The sequence below is a fragment of the Monodelphis domestica genome, chromosome 6 (assembly GCF_027887165.1).
Source record: "Monodelphis domestica isolate mMonDom1 chromosome 6, mMonDom1.pri, whole genome shotgun sequence".
NCBI classification, from domain to species: Eukaryota; Metazoa; Chordata; class Mammalia; order Didelphimorphia; family Didelphidae; genus Monodelphis; species Monodelphis domestica.
The window spans coordinates 22,301,383-22,321,771 of record NC_077232.1 but is presented as its reverse complement, the minus strand read 5'-3'; the positions used below and the strand labels follow the sequence as shown (position 1 = coordinate 22,321,771).

General features: G+C 32.3%; 1 protein-coding gene and 1 pseudogene across 1 annotated transcript; both read left to right on the top strand.

Annotated features, from left to right (window-relative positions):
• Positions 1–5,756: 5,756 nt before the first annotated feature.
• Positions 5,757–16,713, top strand: LOC100619715 (olfactory receptor 8K3-like; annotated as a pseudogene).
• A 944-nt stretch (positions 16,714–17,657) lies between these two features.
• Positions 17,658–18,599, top strand: LOC100619762 (olfactory receptor 8K3-like). Its single transcript, XM_056803689.1, has one exon. It carries the CDS (start codon positions 17,661–17,663, stop codon positions 18,597–18,599), a length of 939 nt encoding a protein of 312 aa, XP_056659667.1. The 5' UTR covers positions 17,658–17,660.
• The last annotated feature ends 1,790 nt before the right edge of the window (positions 18,600–20,389 follow it).

Sequence of the window (20,389 nt, the reverse complement as noted above, 5' to 3'; positions counted from 1 at the left end):
CAGGGGGAAAAAATCACATATTGTGGAACCACAACTAGGATTGCATAGGATCTAGCAGCTTCCATATAATATGATCATTTAGCATGGAATATGATGTGCTATAAAGCAACTAATGAAGGCCTACAATGAAAAACTCTCTATACAGTGAAACTTAGCTTAATACTCTAGGGCATTAATGTCAAAACTTTTAGAGACCATTTGCACAAACCAAGTGTCATACTACCCCCTTCTTGCCTTAGACAGGAAAGGAAAGAACCACTCCCTTCAGACTTCTGGGCAGAGGGGAAGTGTGGTCCTTAGGCATACATAGAGAGGAAGAGGGGATCAGCCTGGTCCTGCCTTCTTTTGGTTTTCTAGTAACAAATTCTGTGTTGCTCTGATGGTGGGTATGCCCACAGAGAGGACTCTGCATGCCACCTCTGATATGTAAGCCATAGGTTTGCCATCTTGGCTCTACAAGAAGGAAATAAATATTTAATGAAATAAGAAGAATTCCAGACATTCTTGATAAAATGACCACAACTAAAAAGGAAATCCAATGATCAGATTCAACACTCAGGAGAAGCATAAAGTGTTAAACAAAAAAACCTTAATGGAATCCATAAAGTTAAACCAATAACATCTATATAACAACAAAGGAAAATAACACAGGATGGAGGAGTTGTGGGAAAATTGGGACATAAATGAAGTCATGTTGGAGTTGTAAACTGAATTAAGCTTCATGCAAATCAATTTGGGGCTAACATTTTTTGCTTTGTTCAAGCAATAATACTACTAGGTCTTTATCCCAAAAAACATCATGATTATAATAGAATACTATATAATTGAGGTATGAGAAATGAAGATGATTTTAGGAAAAAAAAAAGAAAAATATGGAAAGACCTACATTAAGTGATATAGAATGAAGTAATCAGAAGTCATAGGGAATTGTACACAGTAAGAGAAGTCTTATATGGTGAACAATGGTGAATAAGTTCCTTACACTTAGTTCTACAGTGATCCAAGGAAATCCCTAAAAATCAATGAAAAATGATATCAACCTCTAGAGAAAGAATCAATTGAATTTGAATGCATATTTCTTATCTAAATTTTTATTCAAATTTTCTTGAACTATGACTAATATGGGGGGAAAAAACCCATTAATACACAAGTAATAGCTCTCTCAGATTAGTTACCATCTCAGGAAGATCAAGGGAAGGAGGAAAAGAGGGAAAAGGAGACTGTAGTTCAAATTAAATTATAAAATTCAGGTTAAAATTATTTTTACATGTAAATGAGATAAAAATTAAGAACAGATTTAATAGATAAAAATTATATATATATGTATATATATATATTTATTTATTTATTTTTGTCCATGTGTAATGTACAGTATGGTTCCAATAATCTCTTTTACCAGAAAAATTTTCCTAATAATTGTATTGATAATGATTTTTGTTTTTATATTTTATGTTAAACTGAAATAAATATTAATTGATTTAAAAAATTAAAATATTTTATTAAAATAATTAAATTAATTCTTTAAAATAAATTATATATTAAAATAACAAAATAATTTATTTCTTAAAAATAAAATCTTATAAAATATTTATCAATAACAGTTTCTTAAATATATTATAGTTTAACATATGTTAATTTTATTAATTTTTAACTTAAAAGTTTCCCGTAAAAAAAACAACAAACTCTTTGAAAAGTATATTTTCTTTTGTACAAATAAAGTGAACATATAACACTGATTGTAATTTTTTGTATAGGTGAATATTTTTCATATCAAGAATGTAGAAAATTCTGGTAGCAGGAACTCTGCTAATGATTGGGCATTCAAAAATGAACAAAAATGATTTATGCTATAAATAAACTTACATTTTAAAAAGAGAAGTAATTTCTGACTTGGCCATGTGGTATTTAGTAGAAAAAATGTATTAGGCAGAATTATACACATAAATATACCTGTATATTTATATGCATATATAATCATATTATAAATTATAGCATTATCAAAATTGGTGCAGTTAGGTGGAATAACGGATTAAGAGCCAGACCTAGAGACATGAGGTCCTGGCTTTTAATTTAAACTCAGAAACTTCTAAGCTTTTTGAAATAGGACTAATCACTTAATCACTGTCACTTAACCCAATGTTGATTCTAAGACAGAAAGTAGAGTTTAAAAAAATTCAATAATTTCAATTGTATAAGACAAAATGCGAAATTACTTTTGCTGAATTTTCTAATGAAACTTCAGGGAAATTTTGTTTCAGTACATAGGGGAATGCATTGCCTATTCTGCTCTACTCAAAAGAATATTCACCTAAAAAAACTTAGAAATTTATTAACTTATTTTAATATTTAGAATATGATAAGCAATCAAGAGCAATTATAATTTTTATATATCCATTGTCATTTGGGAAAAATGTATCAAAACACAAAATTCAAATATTTACTTTTTTGTTACAACCTGGAAGCTTCAATCCACTTCTCTACTTGTTTATTCCTCTCCCCTATTACTTTTATACAGAAACAAGTAGGTGGCTCAATGGATATGGTATTAGACCTACCTGAGTCAGTAAGACTCTGGTTTGTGAGTTCAAATCTAGTTTCAGACACTTACAAGGTGTGTAATTCTGGGAAAATCATTTAACCTTCTTTGGGTCAGTACTTCAGCTAGAAACCAAGCTGGAAAAGTAAATAGCAAACAACTTTACTATCATTGCCAAAAAAATTGCATATTGGGACACAAAGTGTCAGGCGTAATTGAAAATGTCTGAACAATAATATAGCTCTAATATGGTTCTAGATCATGTATACCATCTCCTTCTTGGTGGTTCTTATTACTCAGTTGGTTTCATTCATGTCCAAATCTTTGACTCTATTTTTATGTCCTACACAAAGATACTGTAGTATTTTGCATTTTCTTCTCAATCTCATTTTATAAATCAGAAAACTGAAGCAAACACGGTTAAGAGGCTTGTACAAGTTTAGAGACTTGTCATGCCCTCTTAGGGCAGCTCTTCAGCCTCTGACCCCTACCTGACACCCAGCTCTCACTTGTGGCTCCCAGTAGTTGCTAGCATGAGGCAGCAGGCACACCCTGGGCAATGGCTTCCACAGGCAGGTCAAACCTTGTGAGCCTAGCCATCGGATTGTTGTTGTCCCGTGGTGAACTAGGGCTTTGCTCACCCAGCATGTGAAGACTGTTTCTGCAGAATAGGAGGAAGAAACCAACAAGAAGTTTCAACTGCTGAGATGGCAATACAGCAAAGCACTATGGAGTGCTTAGGGAGTGTTGGAGCACAAAGGACAACATGGCCACCCAATGCAGCAGAGGAAGTCTTCAGTTGTAATGATTTTTCGTGCCACTGGACCCAGGCTTCCAACGCCGAGAGAGTGGGACTGTCTCTGTGCATCAACTTTTCCACTTAAATCTCTTTCACGCACAAATATCTGTGATTTATGCTCAAAGACAATCCTCATTCTCGGCTTCTGAGAGACTACTACTACAAGTTTAGAGATACAGTAAGTATCTAAGGTCAAATTCTATGAAGATGAGATTTTCTGATTCCACAACTGACACTTTATTCACTCCATTGGCAGACTTTGGAAATATGGCAAAAAGTGCAAATTATTTAAAAATATTCAACTAGACAAAACAATAAGGATGGATGATGAGTGAAATATGTTAAGTACACAATGTCAAATGTATTATGGGGAGTCAGATCTTCCTGACTCTTGGCTCATTATTTTATAAACTCAAAGTTCCAACTTCTGGTGCAAAAATTAACTATTCAACAAAAACTCTTGGGGAAAAAAGGGGAATGCAGCCTTGCAAGACCTGGGCATAGACCAATGTCTCTCACTAGGAAGTAAGGACAAATTTATTAATAGGACAATGATTCGTACCAAAGGAAAAATAGACCAAAACATTTTAAGTTGCTTACCAAAGTCAATAGGTGAATGTATGGGGATAAATTTGAAATCAGTTCTTCCTAACTGCAGGCCTAGTTATCTATATATAAAATCTACCACCTAAATTTTTCCTGAACATATTCTAATTCTCTGAAGGCTATCCATCTAATTCTACTTCATTGTTGGATTTAATGTCCAACACTAAGTCCATTTGCAACCATCTGTTCTATAAATGTATCAAAAAAGGCAAAATGTCCATCTTGCCCATCCAACTACCTTCTTTTGTAAATACTATTATTCATTTACATGACTTATAAGCATGTAGATGTTTTAACAATTTTTTGATTGGCTATGTACTTTTTTATATTTTCACATAAGCCCAGGCAATGTTTGTAAGCTTTAAAAAATAAGGACATATTATCAAAAATTAAGTCTCAAACATAGTCACTATTATCAAAATTATTATAGAACTCAATAAACCTGTAAACAATGTCTCATCTCTCAAATTCTGGGTAGTTTCCATGATGCAATTACTTGAAATTCATTAAACTCCTTCAATGCTCTAGACACAAGGCCTCATGGGAACTGAGAAACACGCAAAATCACCTCCTACCATCAGGCACTATTGATAACATGAATGAGTCACAGACAATTCTACTTTTCAGATAAGCAGGTAATTTTATTCTTTGGACTATCTCAGTTTATTAACTATCAAATTAAAGAGCTGATGACTATGCTAACTCTATAGGTGAATGGGAAACTTTAGGGGAAACTTATGGAATTTATTCTAAATAAAATGACTTAAAATTATTCAGGGATTGTCATCAGATGATAGTTTCTGGCTCTGACCAATTTCAGAGAAGCTTTTCTTCAATCAGAGAACTCAAAAAGCTTTTGTCATGAGTAATGATTGCTAATGATATATGGTATTCCATAATTTTTAGATTAATGCTATTCATCTGATTATAATCTGAAGAACTTCCTTTTTAAACATCCTTTCATGTCTGTGAGAATAACAGCATTAAAAACAACAAAATTCCAAGCCTAGTTCACCTATATACTAGAGGAAGAATTATATTTTCTTTCTGACAAAGTAAATGAAGTTCACAGAAAGTGAGAAGATAAGGGAGGGTCTAAATATATTTTAGACAAATTAATGGTTGGATGAAATAGAGACTCCTGGAATAAATCCTAAAGTTTTAATGGTTTAAGACTTAGTGAAAAAAAATAACTTTTCTGTCTCAGTAAGGTCTATCACTTTGTAACCTACAGTGAAAGGAAGTGGCCTAGTAACAAGTAGGTACCAAGAGTAACAAAGGGTAATTTGGAGAAATGTTGGATATAATTCTATAAACCATGACTTCTTAGTTTTAAAACCAACTTGATATCTACTTCACCACAATTCCTCCATAAGATATTCACATATATTCTACGCTCCTTCAGTTTTTCATCAAACTCCTACTCAGTGAGTAATTCAATTATTTTTCAAAAATATTCAAAATAAAATCCTGCCTATTTTTTGAGGATAGTTTCATAATTTCCTATTTATTTTATAAAATAAAATCAATTTCCCAATATTGGTACCAAAAGATTTTTGATATGGTTCTAATTTGATATGATATGATTAGATATGATATGGTGTGATATGATATGAATTGATTTAAATTGAGTACTTTGTAATTGGGATGAAAGTTCCCACTCATCTTATCTTAGACATTTCTACACACTAACTGCCTAATTGTTTATACAACAGAAAATAAATACAGAAGTGACTACTCCTTTTATTTTCATATATATATTTAATTTGTTTATTTACTCCTTTTACTTTTAGATTTATTCATTGAATGAAAGAAATGTTCAAGCTGAATGAAACCACTGAGAATCAGGTGACTGAATTCATTCTCATGGGCATCACAAATCGTCCTGAGCTGAAGGAACCTCTCTTTATTCTCTTTTTACTCAACTACATGGCCATAGTTCTAGGGAACTTGGGCCTGATCATCATAACTAGCATCGATTCCCACCTACAAACCCCAATGTACTTTTTTCTCAGGCATCTGGCATTTGTTGATCTGGGATATTCTACGGCTATTGGTCCAAAAATGCTGGTTAGTTTCATAGAGGAGAAAAACATAATTTCCTATTATGAATGTGCTATACAATTAGTTTTTGTTGCAACATTTATCAACGGTGAATTTTTTATCCTGTCAGCCATGGCCTATGACCGTTATGTGGCTATCTGTAAGCCCCTCCACTACCTGGTCATCATGTCACAAAGACTATGTTGGATCCTGGTGACTGTCTCATACTTCTATAGTATCATGGCATCCTTACTGTTCACAATAAAGATTTTTGATTCATCTTTCTGCAAATCAAACCTATTAAGGCATTTCTATTGTGACAGCCTCCCTCTTTTGTCGATTATGTGCTCTGACACAAGTGAGATAGAACTAATCATCATGACATTTGGCATATTGAATTTGATTCCTTCCCTCTTGATTATCCTTTTCTCCTATATGCTTATTCTTGTGGCCATCTTCAGGATGAACTCTTCTGAGGGCCGGAATAAAGCCTTTTCTACCTGTGGCTCTCATCTCACAGTGGTGGTTGTGTTCTACGGAACACTTATCTTCATGTTCCTACAGCCACAATCTAACCGTTCCTTTGACATAAACCAGGTGGTCTCTGTATTTTATACCCTGGTCATCCCCATGCTCAACCCATTGATCTACAGCTTGAGGAACAAAGATGTGAAAAGTGCCTTGAAAAGACTCTTTACAAAATGATGTAAGAAATCTGTGCATATAGGTAGAGTTAAGATTCCAATATATTATTAGAAATAAGTACATTTCTTTTAGTTTTCATTATCAAAGTCTAAGAGGCACTTTTTTTGGTTTAATAGATTTTTTTTGTTGTTTTTTATCCAACCTCTAGTTAATCCAGGTTTACTGGATCATTATTTGAAAGAACATATTATAGACTATCTTTATAAATATCTTGATCTCATTATATATTATAGCTGTACAAATCATAATTTTGTTTCAAATTTTCTCACATGAGAAAATCAAATATCATGCATTTAGGAAATTCTGGTGGCTGTTACATTGTTAGGCATTTGGCATCCACAGATAAATTTTAAAAAGCAAATATTTCTTCCCATTAAAGGACTGTCTTCCACTTTCTGAAAGGAAACAAAATGAATGTGTGGGTCAAACTGACTTCCACAGCAAACATTTGGATACATCCTAGTATTAAGAAATTTATCCTTTTTTGTAATCACAATTGGCCCTTTATGACTTCTCATCATTGCTCTTGGTATAGTCTGTGAAGGAGAACAAGGTGATTCCCTCTTCTGTATGATAATTATTCTAATTATTCAAGAAAAATTCTTTTGTTTATCTCATTTGAACTCCCATATCTTTCATTCTTGTACTTGAAGAAACAGAATGATAGGTTACACTAAAGATCTTAGGGTTTACTGAAGATTCTAATGCTTAAAACCAATATAACTTCTGGGACCTTCTATACATATATAAAATTTGGATTCAAATAGAGAGTCCTGTGGGTAGCTATGTGTCTCAGTGGATTAGGAGGCAAACCTAAAGGTGGGAGGTCCTTGTTTCAAATCTGTTCTCAGACACTTCCCTGCTGTGTGAGGTTGGACAAGTCATTTAACCCCTATTGCCTAGCCCTAATTGTTCTTCTGCCTTGGAACACATACTTAGTATTGATTTTAAGATGGAAAATATGGGCTATAAGAAATACACATCAAATACACTATAGCAGATATTTTACCTGTGATGTTTGATATCCAGGACAATAATATTAACCTCATTGGCTTAAATAAAATATGGGAGTTTGATGACAAAAATGTTCATTCAATATAACATGTATTATGGCATGAAACCAATCCTTTTGCCTAACGACTTGGTGTTATCAATGTATCCTTATTTATCGCATCCTTTTGTCTCTTCAATATTATTGTTGCTTCATTTTTTTTCTCTCTAGAGGTTATTTATGTCTATCCTGAACATTATAATCTTTAATTGAATATTATATTCCAAATGTAGTCTGTTCATGGAAATTCAAAGGATTTTCTCCTCTATGCTAAGATGACTTGTCTATCTTAATGGAGATCATTTAGCTTTGTTAGTTTACATATATATATATATATATATATATATATATATATATATATATATATGTTTTTCTAGACCCATATTTAATTTAGAATTCACTAAAAATTCCCAAGTCTTCTTCTCCAAAATGCCTAAAAATTCATGTTTTCTGCTATTGATATGTGAAGCTTTCTTTTAAAACCAAATAAAATATAAGAATATCATATTTGTTTCATTTGTATTCTTTTATTTTTTATCTCATCTTAAAGTATATTATGCTTGGGGACTACTAGGAGATAGGTCTATGTTTGTATTGGGGAAGATACCTAAAGGCAGGACCTCTCTGGAAGTTTTCTTGGCTAATTAATAATAATAATAAAATATAAAAATAATAAAACATTACATGAAATAATGTCTGGTTGCTCAATCTAATTAATTGGAATTTTTATAGCTGTGTTATGAACCCCTTCATCCACCCCCAAAGAAGACAGGGATTTTCAACTTATTCAACATGAGACACTCATCTAGTTTTCTTCAATGAGAAAGAACTTGGGGAAGAGTTTTTATAAGGTGCTTAGAAATTTATTTCCACTAAATTATTATATAATGATTACCTCTTCTTAATATATAAGAATTTATATAATTTAAGGAGAGAGTTTTTTGTTGTCCACTGGTGAAAAAGAATATTACTAGATGTTTTATTAAATAATTAGGTACAAAAGTGCCAAGGGTGATAGATCTCATTGCTTCAATTTTTTTTTTTACTTTCTTCTTCCACTATATACCCCAGGAAGAAATTTTTTCCTGAATTATTCATCATCACAGACCATCCTACAATTTTGTTTCATGAGAAAGGACTTGTGGATGAGCATTTTTCAGGTACTCTTACTAGATTAAATACAGATGATTGCCTGAATAGGAAATTGTGAAGTCGTGAGGATGGAAGTCATTAAAGAATTGCCTAGTGATTGAATGTGCAATGTGTTTTTAAAAAGTAATATATATTATCTTTTTGAAAGAATTTTTCTTTTTCTCAAAAGTGCTGGACTGGATTCTTAAAATACATTTCGCCATAGGCTTATTGGAAAATAATTGAATTTCCTTAACAACGTCAATGATTCTCCACATTTTTTCTCTTAAAAAATAAACAAAACAAAATAAGAAAAAAAAACAACTCTCTTTCCAACTGTAACCCAGTCCCTATATATATATATATATATATACATATACATATACATATTAGACCTGACATTCTTAGAATAAGTTCATAATCATTACATCTTTGAGGCTTCAGAACAATAGTCTTAGATAAAATAGATGATATCAACTCCATTTTACAGAAAAGGAAACTGAGATTCAATGATATGAAGGAAGATATTGAGGTATCTGGCTTATAAGGGCTGAAAGGAAAATTGGAGCCAAGGTATCCTGATTATAGTCCAATACTCAATACTGCTTCCCCTCTACTCAGCTGCCTTTCAACTCAAGAAAGGTGATTACTCAGCATAATCATCACCATCATCATCTTCATCAAATCCTTCCTTCTCCACTTCATCAAACAAGCAGTGCTTTAATAAAAATTCATGTCCATATGCTAGATTGGACACTAAGGTACAACCAAAAAAATTCAGCCTCAATGCAGTACCACAATTAAATTATGACAGAGAGTTGTAATTAAAAGGCATAAGAAATTAATATCCTGTTGGAAAACCCTGGAATATAGAATGAGACAAATAGAAACCAAAACTTTGTGTTTGTATTTCTAAGTCGGCATTTAGGTAAGAAGAAGGTTGCTTAGGAATTACTATATTCAAGGTGTTTTGACAAAAAGGAAACCAGTTAAAGGAATAAATGTGAAACTCAAAAATCAATTTGAATGAGTGAAAAGATACAGGAATGATTTGTCATTTACTTCTTCAACTCATTTTATAGATCAGGAAAGTGAAGATAAGAGGATGAACTGATTTGCTAAGGTCAACAAAGTTTACAAGTGTCTGGGGCCAGATTTGAATTAATGGATATTCATCTTTATGACTACAGAACGAACAGTCTAACCACAGAACTATCTAGTTGCCCCCTTCTTGGTAAATTTGAAAAATTCAGCTTTATTTAATCTCCACTTAAAAAGCAACTGTAATATACCAGGGAAGCTCCTAGGTGTTAGGGATTCCAGGACCATCAAAATACAATTTTGCCCTCAAGAAGCTTATGTATTGAGAAGAATCAATACATGCCTAAGGATGGGAGACTACAATTCCTCTGACGGGAAAAAAGCATTCTTTATATCACAAACAAGTTTTATTTTATAAAAAATAATATGAATTTATTAGGGAATATTGGCTTCATTAGTATTATGCATATCAACTTCTGTATGACCACATTGTGGATAAGAAGACATGGGATGGTTAAGAAGACTTTGTGAATCATACATATTCCTCCAAGATACCATATTTGAGAGCTACTAATTTTGTTGCCTCCTCATCTTAATTATATTTTGAGGCTAGACTGAACTTACCTCTTCTCTTTCTCACTCAGCCAATCCAGACATTTCCACAAAGTGAAACTAATGAAGTCAAAATTTAGAACTGTCTCCAAAATCCAGTGGACTGCCTATGGAATTAAGATTGTACTTCCTTTGACTATATTTGGTTTCATATTTGCTAAATCACAAAATATTAATTATGTTTTATTTATATTTTTTTAAATTGAAGCTTTCATTTAACTGCCAATGGGGGAATAGGAGCCAATATAATAAAAATTAACCTAAAGTAATTTAGTTATTCAATGACATAACAATCAAAGTAGCAACGAATTATGAAGATAAAAAATGAATAGCACAATTTATCTGTAGAAAAAGTCAATAAAGATGGAGATTGTGAATTTACATTGAAAAATTCTAAACCTTTTAAAAATGTCGTATTTGTTAAAAATAAGTGCTAATCAGTGTGATATATGACATAAATATAGTCATGAATAACTATAGTAATCTAATATTTCAAAACTCTAAATGGATATTTAGTAATTAGACCTTTGTCAGAGGATTTTGTTATGAAGATTGTTTCCAAGTTTATTTCCCTTCTAATTTTGCTTACATTGGTTTTGTTTATACAAAACCTTTTTAATTTGATGTAGTCAAAATTATTGATTTTACATTTTGTGACTTTTTCTAAGATTGCTTGGTTTTAAACTACCCTTCCCAAAGGTCTGACATATATGCTATTCAGTGTTCACATAATTTACTTATAGTTTCCTTCGTCATGTCCAAGTCATTCACCCATTCTGAGTTCATCTTGGTGTAGGGAGTGAGGTGTTGATCCAAGCCTAATCTCTCCCACACTGGCTTACAATTTCTCAGCAGTTTTTATCAAATACTGGATTTCTGTTCCAAAAGCTGGGATCTTTGGGCTTGTCATTAACTGTCTTGCTGAGGTCAATTACGCCAAGACCATTCCACTGATCCTCCTTTCTTTCTCTTAGCCAGTTCCAAATTGTTTTAATGACCACTGCTTTATAGTATAGTTTGAGATCTGGGACTGCGAGGCCACCTTCCTTTGCATTTTTTTTCATTATTTCCTTGGATATCCTTGATCCATTGTTCTTCCAAATGAACTTTGTTATGTTTTTTTCTAATTTAGTAAAAAAAGATTTTTTTGAGGTTTGATGGATATGGCATTAAATAAATAGATAAATTTGGGTAGGATGCTCATTTTTATTATGTTATCTCATCCTACCCATGAGCAGTTAATGTTTTTCCAATAGCTTAGATCTAGTTTTAGTTGTGTGAAAAGTGTTTTATAGTTGTATTCTTATATTTCCTGTGCTTGTCTCAGGAGATAGATTCCTAAGTATTTTATATTGTATGGGGTAATTTTGAATGGAATTTTTCTTTCTAAAATTCCTGCTGCTGAGATGTGTTGGGGATATATAGAAATGCTGATGACTTATGTTGACTTATTTTATATCCTATAACTTTGCTTAAGTTGTTGATTATTTCCACTAGCTTTTTAGTTGATTCTCTAGGATTCTTTAAGTAGACCATCATATCATCCACAAAGAGTGATAGCTTGGTCTATTCTTTGCCAATTTTAATAGCTTCAATTTCTTTTTCTTCTTCTCTAATTGCTACTGTTAGTGTTTCTAGTACAATGTTAAATAATAAAGGTAATAATGGGCATCCTTGTTTCACTACTGATCTTATTGGAAAAGTTTCTAATTTTTCTATGCTTGCTGATGGTTGTAGATAGATACTGTTCATTATTTTTAGGAAAGACCCTTCTATTCCTATACTTTCTACTGTTTTCAATAAGAGTGAGTGTTGTATTTTGTCACAGGCTTTTTCTGCATCTATTGAGATAATCATGTGATTTTTGTTGGTTTGCCTGTTTATTTGGTCAATTATGTGTATTGTTTTCCTGATATTGAACCATCCTTGCTTTCCTGGCATAAATCCTGATCATAGTGAATAACCCTCCTGATCATTTGCTGGAGACTTTTTTGCTAGTATACTATTTAAGATTTTTGCATCTATGTTCATTAAGGAGATTGGTCTATAGTTTTCTTTCTCCATTTTTGACCTCCCTGACTTTGGAATCAGTATCATATTTGTGTTGTAAAAGGAATTTGGAAGAACTCCCTCTTTGCTTATTATGTCAAATAGTTTATATAGTATTAGGGTTAACTGATCTTTGAATGTTTGATAGAATTCACTTGTGAATCCATCAGGGCCTGGGCATGTTTTCTTAGGGAGTTCTTTGATGGCCTGTTGGATTTCTTTTTTTGATATGGGATTACTTAAGAATTCTATTTTTACATGTAATTGAGAGAAAAAATAGAAAAATTTTTAAAAGCTAAAAATTATATATTTATTTTCTCCTTGTGTAATGTACAGTATAGTTCCAATGATCTCTTTTACCAGAAAAAAAATTTCTAATAATTGTATTGATAATTATTTTTGTTTTCATATTTTATATCAAATTCAAATAAATATGAAGGGACTATAAAATTAAAATATTGTATTAAAATCATTAAATTCATTCAGTATAATAAATTATTTATTAAAATAACAAAAAATATTTCTTAAAAATAAAGTATCTCATTTTATATATATATATATATATAATTATCAATATCAACTTATTAAATATATTAAATATACTTTAACATATATTATTTAAATTAGTTTCTTAACTTCAAAGTTTCTAGTAAAAAAATCTCTAAGAAAAGTCTATTTTATTTTGTACAATTAAATTGAACATATAACACTTATTGTAATTTTTTTGTATAGGTGAATATATTTCATAACAAGAATGTAGAAAATTCTGGTAGCAGGTACTGTACTAATGACTGGGCATTCAAAAATGAACAAAAATGATTTATGTCATGAATAAACTATCATTTAAAAAATGAAATAATTTCTGACTTGGCCATGTAGTATTAGTAGAAAAAAATGTATTAGGCAGAATTATAAATATACATATATAAACATATTATAAATTATAGCATTATCAAAATTGGTGCAGCTAGGTGGAACAATGGATTGAGTCAGACCTCAAGATGTGAGGTCCTGCCTTTAATTTGAACTCAGAAACTTCTTAGTTTTCTGACATAGGACACATCACTTAATCACCATCACTTAACACAATATTCATTCTAAGATGAAATGTAGAGTTTAAAAAAATTCAATAATTTCAATGTTATAAGACAAAATGTGAAATTACTTTTGCTGAATTTTCTAAAGAAACTCCAGGGAAATTTTGTTTTAGTACATTGGGGAATACATTGCATGTTCTGCCCCACCCAAAAGAATATTCACCTAAATAAACCTTAGATATTTATTTTTAACTTATTTTAATAATTGGAATATGATAAACAATCAAGAGCATTTATAATTTTTATAACCATTGTCATTTAGGAAAAATGTATCAAAACTGAAAATTTAAATATTTACTGTTTTGTTACAAACTGGAAACTTCAATCCACTTCTCTACTTGTTTATTTCTGTCCCCTCTTACTTTTATACAGAAACAGGTACGTGGCTCAGTGGATATACTATTGGACCTTGAGTCAGAAAGACTCAAGTTTGTGAGTTCAAATTTGGCTTCAGACACTTACAAGCTGTGTGGTTCTGGGAAAATCATTTAACCTTATTTGGGTCAGTACTTAAGCTAGAAACCAAGCTGGAAAAGTAAATAAAAAATAACTTTACTATCATTTCAAAGAAAATTGCATATTAGGACACAAAGTGTCAGCCATAATTGAAAATGTCTGAACAACAACATAGCTCTAATATGGTTCTAGATCATGTGACAAGGAAATCACTTTAAAAGACTGATATATATTAATTTAATGTCGCCAAGGAATTCAGCTATGTAATTCCTTAATGAAAACTCAAGTCAGCCATCAACCTTTTATGGAATTTAATTACAAACAGGAGGAAGAAAGGTATGAGAGAGAGAGAGAGAGAGAGAGAGAGAGAGAGAGAGAGAGAGAGAGAGAGAGAGAGAGAGAGAAGGGAATAGGGCTTAAATACCCCCTCTGTTTAGGCTGGGCCAAAAGGCCCAAGCCCTTAGATAGCTGAGGCAAAGAAAAGAGATCAGTCCCTATCACTCACATGACCAAAATGGAGAAACAGTCTCAGGGGCCTCCACCTCCAGCTTCCTTCAGAGCAAGCTTCTCAGAGCACAACCTCTCAGAGCAAAACCTCTCCAACCACCTTCAGAGCCACCTCGCTCAGAGCAAAACCTCCTTCCTTCTCTCCTCAGACCCCGCTATCTTTAAGGAAAAAAATCTAAGTTCCCTCCCCTCAGTTTTTTCTCTCAATGTGAATAGTATTCTTTCTCATAATTCCCTCAGGATTGTCCCAGATCATTACAATGCGACTAGCAGCAAAGTCCATTACATTGGCTTGTTCCACAATATTTCACTTTCTAAGTGCAATGTACTTTTGGTTCTGCTCATTTCACTCTGCATCAGCTCTTAGAAGCTCTTCCAGTTCATGTAGAAATCCTGCAGCTCTTTTTCCCTTACAGCACAAAAGTATTCCAACACCATCAGATACCACTATTTATTCAGTAATTCCCCAATTGAACACCCCCCCAATTTCCAATTTTTTTTGATAGGGACTGATTTGGAGCCTTTTCATCAAATATGACATCATAATTTTAGATTAAATCTTCTTCTTTCTTACTCAACACTGTCAGCCTTCTATGAATGAATCTATGCAGATTAATTGTAAAATAATAACTATCAAAAATTAATTGAGCTTACCCAAGAGAAATGGATTCATTTTTAATACTACTGTTTTCTATGTTTCAAATTAACATTATAACATGTGTAGGATAGTGATATTTTGAAAAACGGGATTTTGTCAAAAAATTTTCAGTAATGAAGAAAACAAAGGATGCATGCACCAGACTTTGCATAGTACTCTTACAAATAATAACTTGCCCAAGGCACAATAGCAGTAAATATTTGAGGTTACAATTAGGACATCCTGCATCTAGATCAGTCATATATCCAGTGGGCCATTTATATACCTAATTTTAAAAGATGGATCTTTTGGAAGGGGCTGAGGAATTGAAGGGAGGTACTTTTATCATCATTTTACATGGAGCAAAATAAGAAAAGATAGAGGTCAAACTACTTGCCAAAAAAAAATACAGACTTAGTATCAGAAGCTAGATTTCAACTAGGATCTTCCTATCTATGAGCCTTACATTCTATCCAGTGCACCACCTAACTCTGGGTAAAGGATCATTTGTTTTTAATTCTTAAGGTCAATCCAGTCTACTTAACTCTTCCTGGTCATTTCTGAAATGAACACTGAGTCCATTTGCACCATCTATTCCAGTTATGCTTACAAAGGCACACTCTCCATCATACAGAGCCAACATTATTATAATTTGTGCTTTAGGCACAATTTTTTTTTTATGTTTGGCATTTAGTGTATGGAAGGTTTAAATAAACTTTTGTAATTGGCTACTGACCTCTGTTGAAACCAGTAAAAGGTTTTGATACAAAAGGGCTTTATAACAATTAGTATAATATCAGCCATAAAAAAGGAACCTAGCTTGTCATCTGGCCTCAGAAAATTATTAGAAATGATTAGCAGTAAAGGACCATGAGGAAGTCACTTAACTTCTCTTTGCCTCAGATTCCTTATGCATAATAAATGGAGTTAATAATAGCATCTCCCAGGGTTGCTTTGAGTATTAATTAATATCATAATTTTAAAGAACAAAAGAAAGTACTAGGAAAATGATAGTTATTATCATTAAATAAATACTTCATGGAATTATGCAAATTGGTAAAATATTGTTCAATACAAATGCTAATTAAGGGACATATTTATAAGAATCAAATATTCTAATTAATATTGGGGAAAACATTTTAAAATTTCATATGTATGGAATTCATTGAAGTTCTCCAGTACTTCAGGGATATGGTGTCATGGGGATTGAGAAACCCATAAAATCTCCGCAAGCTCCTGGTAGTAGTGATAACATGAGCAAGACAGAGGATATTCTTCCTTTCAGATAAGCAGGTAAAATTATTATTTTTTTCTGTAATAATATCAGTGTACAAGTTTAAAAAAAAATCACATGAGCGACAAGCTCAGTTCAAAAAACCAGTCAATACAACTCCCATGTATGTGAATGGACTCTGGAACTTCACTATACATGAGATTTTATAAAACTTTCCCAGGAAATATTTTATGAGAAGCCCTATCTTGGACCATACATAGCCAGACAAATCAAGTAGACTTGGCCAAGGAATATCAGTCATTAATAATATATGAAAGCACAGAGATCTTTGAAGTATAGTATGTGTAACTAAATATCTTCATGAATTTAACATTAAAATATTCTCTTAAATTTTCTAACAAAATCAGGCATTAATATATAAAAATGTTAAGTCTAGGTAATCTTAAAAATACATTCTATGATTAGGCAAAGGGAAGTATGATTACAGGAGGTAAAATGATATAGACAGTGTCCCTGGATGTCATACAATTAAAAACCACAGATGAGAGAGATAGATATAGGTAGTGAACCTTTAACTTCAACTGGTACAAATATTCCTAAAAAGGAAATTCCGTCCATTACAACTGGCTGTATATATATTTTTCCTATAACTTTGGGCAACCTGTTGTAGGCCAAGCAAAGAGTCACACAGAAATGTGTTGGATATCATTTAAAAACCCTAATCTAGGCTTTAAAGATAAATCTTTTTTGATGTTCCTTTTAGGTATTCTCACATGCCCTACCCTTCTTCAGTGTCTCATTTTTATTACTCCTCCCCACTGACTATTTAAGATTTTGAAAGTCATTCCTTATAATATCCTGTCAAAAAACTGGGGTTGAAGAATTTGATGATTTATTTCTTATTTAGCTAAAAATAACTATAATTACTTTCCTATCCAAGAGATGGTGATATGACATAATGTGATTTATATTATGTAATGAGGTACATGAAATAGAATCACAACATGATATATTAATACCTTATAATGTGGTGAGAAAATTCCTGTTTATCTGGTCTAAACCATCTTAAGTCATTCACGATTTAATTGGATATGCCAACACTACTGGATGAAAACTTTTCTTTTTATTCTCAGATTGTCTTCCTTCAGTGGGGGAAATGATCAAAGTGAATCACACCAAAGGAAACCAGGTGACTGAATTTATTCTCACGGGCATCTCAAATCATCTCAAGCTTCAGGGCATTCTCTTTGCCTTGTTTTTCCTTGACTACATGACCATAGTTCTGTGGAATCTGGGCCTGATCATCCTAACCAGTGTTGATTCTCATCTGCAAACACCCATGTATTTTTTTCTTAGGCATCTGGCATATGTCGATCTTGGCTATTCTACAGTCATTGGTCCAAAGATGCTGGTCAGTTTTGTAGTGAAGAAAAACAGCATTTCCTACAACGAATGTGCATTACAGCTCGTTTTTTTTGGGATATTTATCAACAGTGAAGTCTTCATCCTGTCGGCCATGGCCTATGACCGCTATGTGGCTATCTGTAAGCCCCTCCTCTATACAGTCATCATGTCAGATAAGGTGTGCTACATCTTAGTAATTGTCACCTATATCTATAGCATTATTGGATCCTCACTTGTTACCATTAAGATTTTTCAGTTGTCTTTTTGTTTTTCTAATGTAATACAGCATTTCTATTGTGAAAGTCTCCCCTTAATGGCTATTGCATGCTCAGACACAAGTGAGATTGAACTAATCATTATGACAATTGCTGCATTTAATTTGGTCTCTTCTCTTGTCATTATTCTTGTCTCCTACATGCTTATTCTTTTCGCCATTCTCCGGATGAATTCTTCTCAGGGCAGGCACAAAGCCTTCTCTACCTGTGGCTCTCATCTCACAGTAGTGATTGTGTTCTTTGGAACACTCGTCTTCATGTATCTACAGCCCCAATCGAGCCACTCCTTTAGCACAGACAAGATGGCCTCTGTGTTTTACACCCTGGTCATCCCTATGCTCAATCCACTAATCTACAGCTTGAGGAATAATGAAGTGAAAGGTGCATTGAAAAGAGTCTTTAGAAATTTGATGTAAGCATTTTCTCCATGTTCAAATTACAATATGGTTCCACATCTTTCTTTTTACAGAAAACAACTTCTCCTAATAATTACATAAAGAAGGATTTTGAGTTGTAGTTTTTTTTAAATGTCTATCTACAATAAATATTAGACCAGTGGGTCATTTTAATGAATGGACCATGGAAATAGTTTGTTAAAAATGGAATGTGATGAAAATAAAATTTATAATGTACCACCAAAGTGAGAATATTAATTTGGTTAGTTTTTTCATATGGAAAAATCAGTTAAAATTAATTTAGAAAATGCTGGCATTATATAGTTTTTTTAGGCATCATTCCTACAAAAATGAACCACTAAAATAGTTTTTTCCATCAACAAACCTATATTTTATCAAGGGAAAAATTATTTGATTCAGATATCAGGTATTTGCAGAAAAATTCTACTGTAGCAGTATATTTTCTTTTTAAGGCTTCTCCTATCTCATTTCACATGCCTATCACCTTTATATTCTGCTATGATTTGGAACCATGCCTTATACAATTCTATTTTGGAGGTCTTAAATAATATATTTCCCTGTTTTAGAAGGTTAGGCAAAGATTGCAATAGGATAATTCTAGATTAAAGTTAATATCTTATAGCAAAGACTAGGAAATGGGGGGGATGGATATGGACTAATAAATGTCATAGTGTCTTTGTAGTTCATTTTACACCTGACAAATGATAAATGGGTCATCCACTTTGATGACAATTTCTTTTATTTTCTACAAATAAAGATATATATATATGAAGGTGTAACAGACAAGATATTTCTCTGGGATGTTCTGTATAAAGAGGTTTTTTGGAACAGAGACTGAAATTATATTGTTCTATAAAGGATTTTTTAAGAAGAAAAAATAACAGTTACATGCAGTAACCTGAAATTCACCTATGATGCTGGATAAAAAATTTATGATAACAAAGACAATGGATGCAACTTTTTTTAAAATACTGTTATAGAGAAGCCAGTATAGGTCAAAAGATGAAGTATAACATATAAAAGGTAATGGGTTATTTCTGTCTAGTTTCTATGACCATCAAGGCAGTTTGATTCAGAGGGCAACTAGGAAGCAGAGTGGATAAGACACAGAGACTAAATTTGTTAGACTCTAGATTCAAAGCTGGACTCTGACACTTGATGTGTGACCTTGGGCTGATTATACAGAGGTTACTGATCTTCTTTAATCACATTCAACTTCTCCTGATGCCATTATTTTTATTTTTGGAAAAAGATAAATGGAATGGATTATCATTTCATTTTCCAGCTTATTTTACAAATGAGGAACTAAGGGAAAGGGCATTAAATAAATTGTGCAGGATAACAAAGCTAGAAATTGTCTGAGGGAAGACTTTAATTCAAGAAGAGTAATCTTCCTCACTTCATGCTTGATACTCTGTTGACTTCTGCTATGGACTTTAACTATCAAAAATACAAGATTATGCAATTTAGATATCAAAAGATATAGATAATCATCACTATATATGACTTTATTGGTATACAGTAAATATTATATAACTGTAATGTAAAACTATAATTATATAATCCCTAGAATGTATATTTACATTACTGCATAATTATAAAAAAGCATGATTTCTAAGGAATGTATCCCAGATCTTCTAAATTCCAGGAGCAGAGGCCTATAGTTTCTGTTGAGAGGCTAATAGTGGTCATTCCAGGAAAAGCCCAAATAGATATTCTGACCAGAAGTTCTAATGAAGGGATCCTAAGGCACAGTCCTTTGAGCTTTGACAACCTGACCATTTCATTAT

What these genes read in the sequence shown, in the direction of transcription:
- LOC100619762 (XM_056803689.1), top strand. Translation starts at nt 17,661, where the DNA reads ATGATCAAAGTGAATCACACCAAAGGAAACCAGGTGACTGAATTTATT.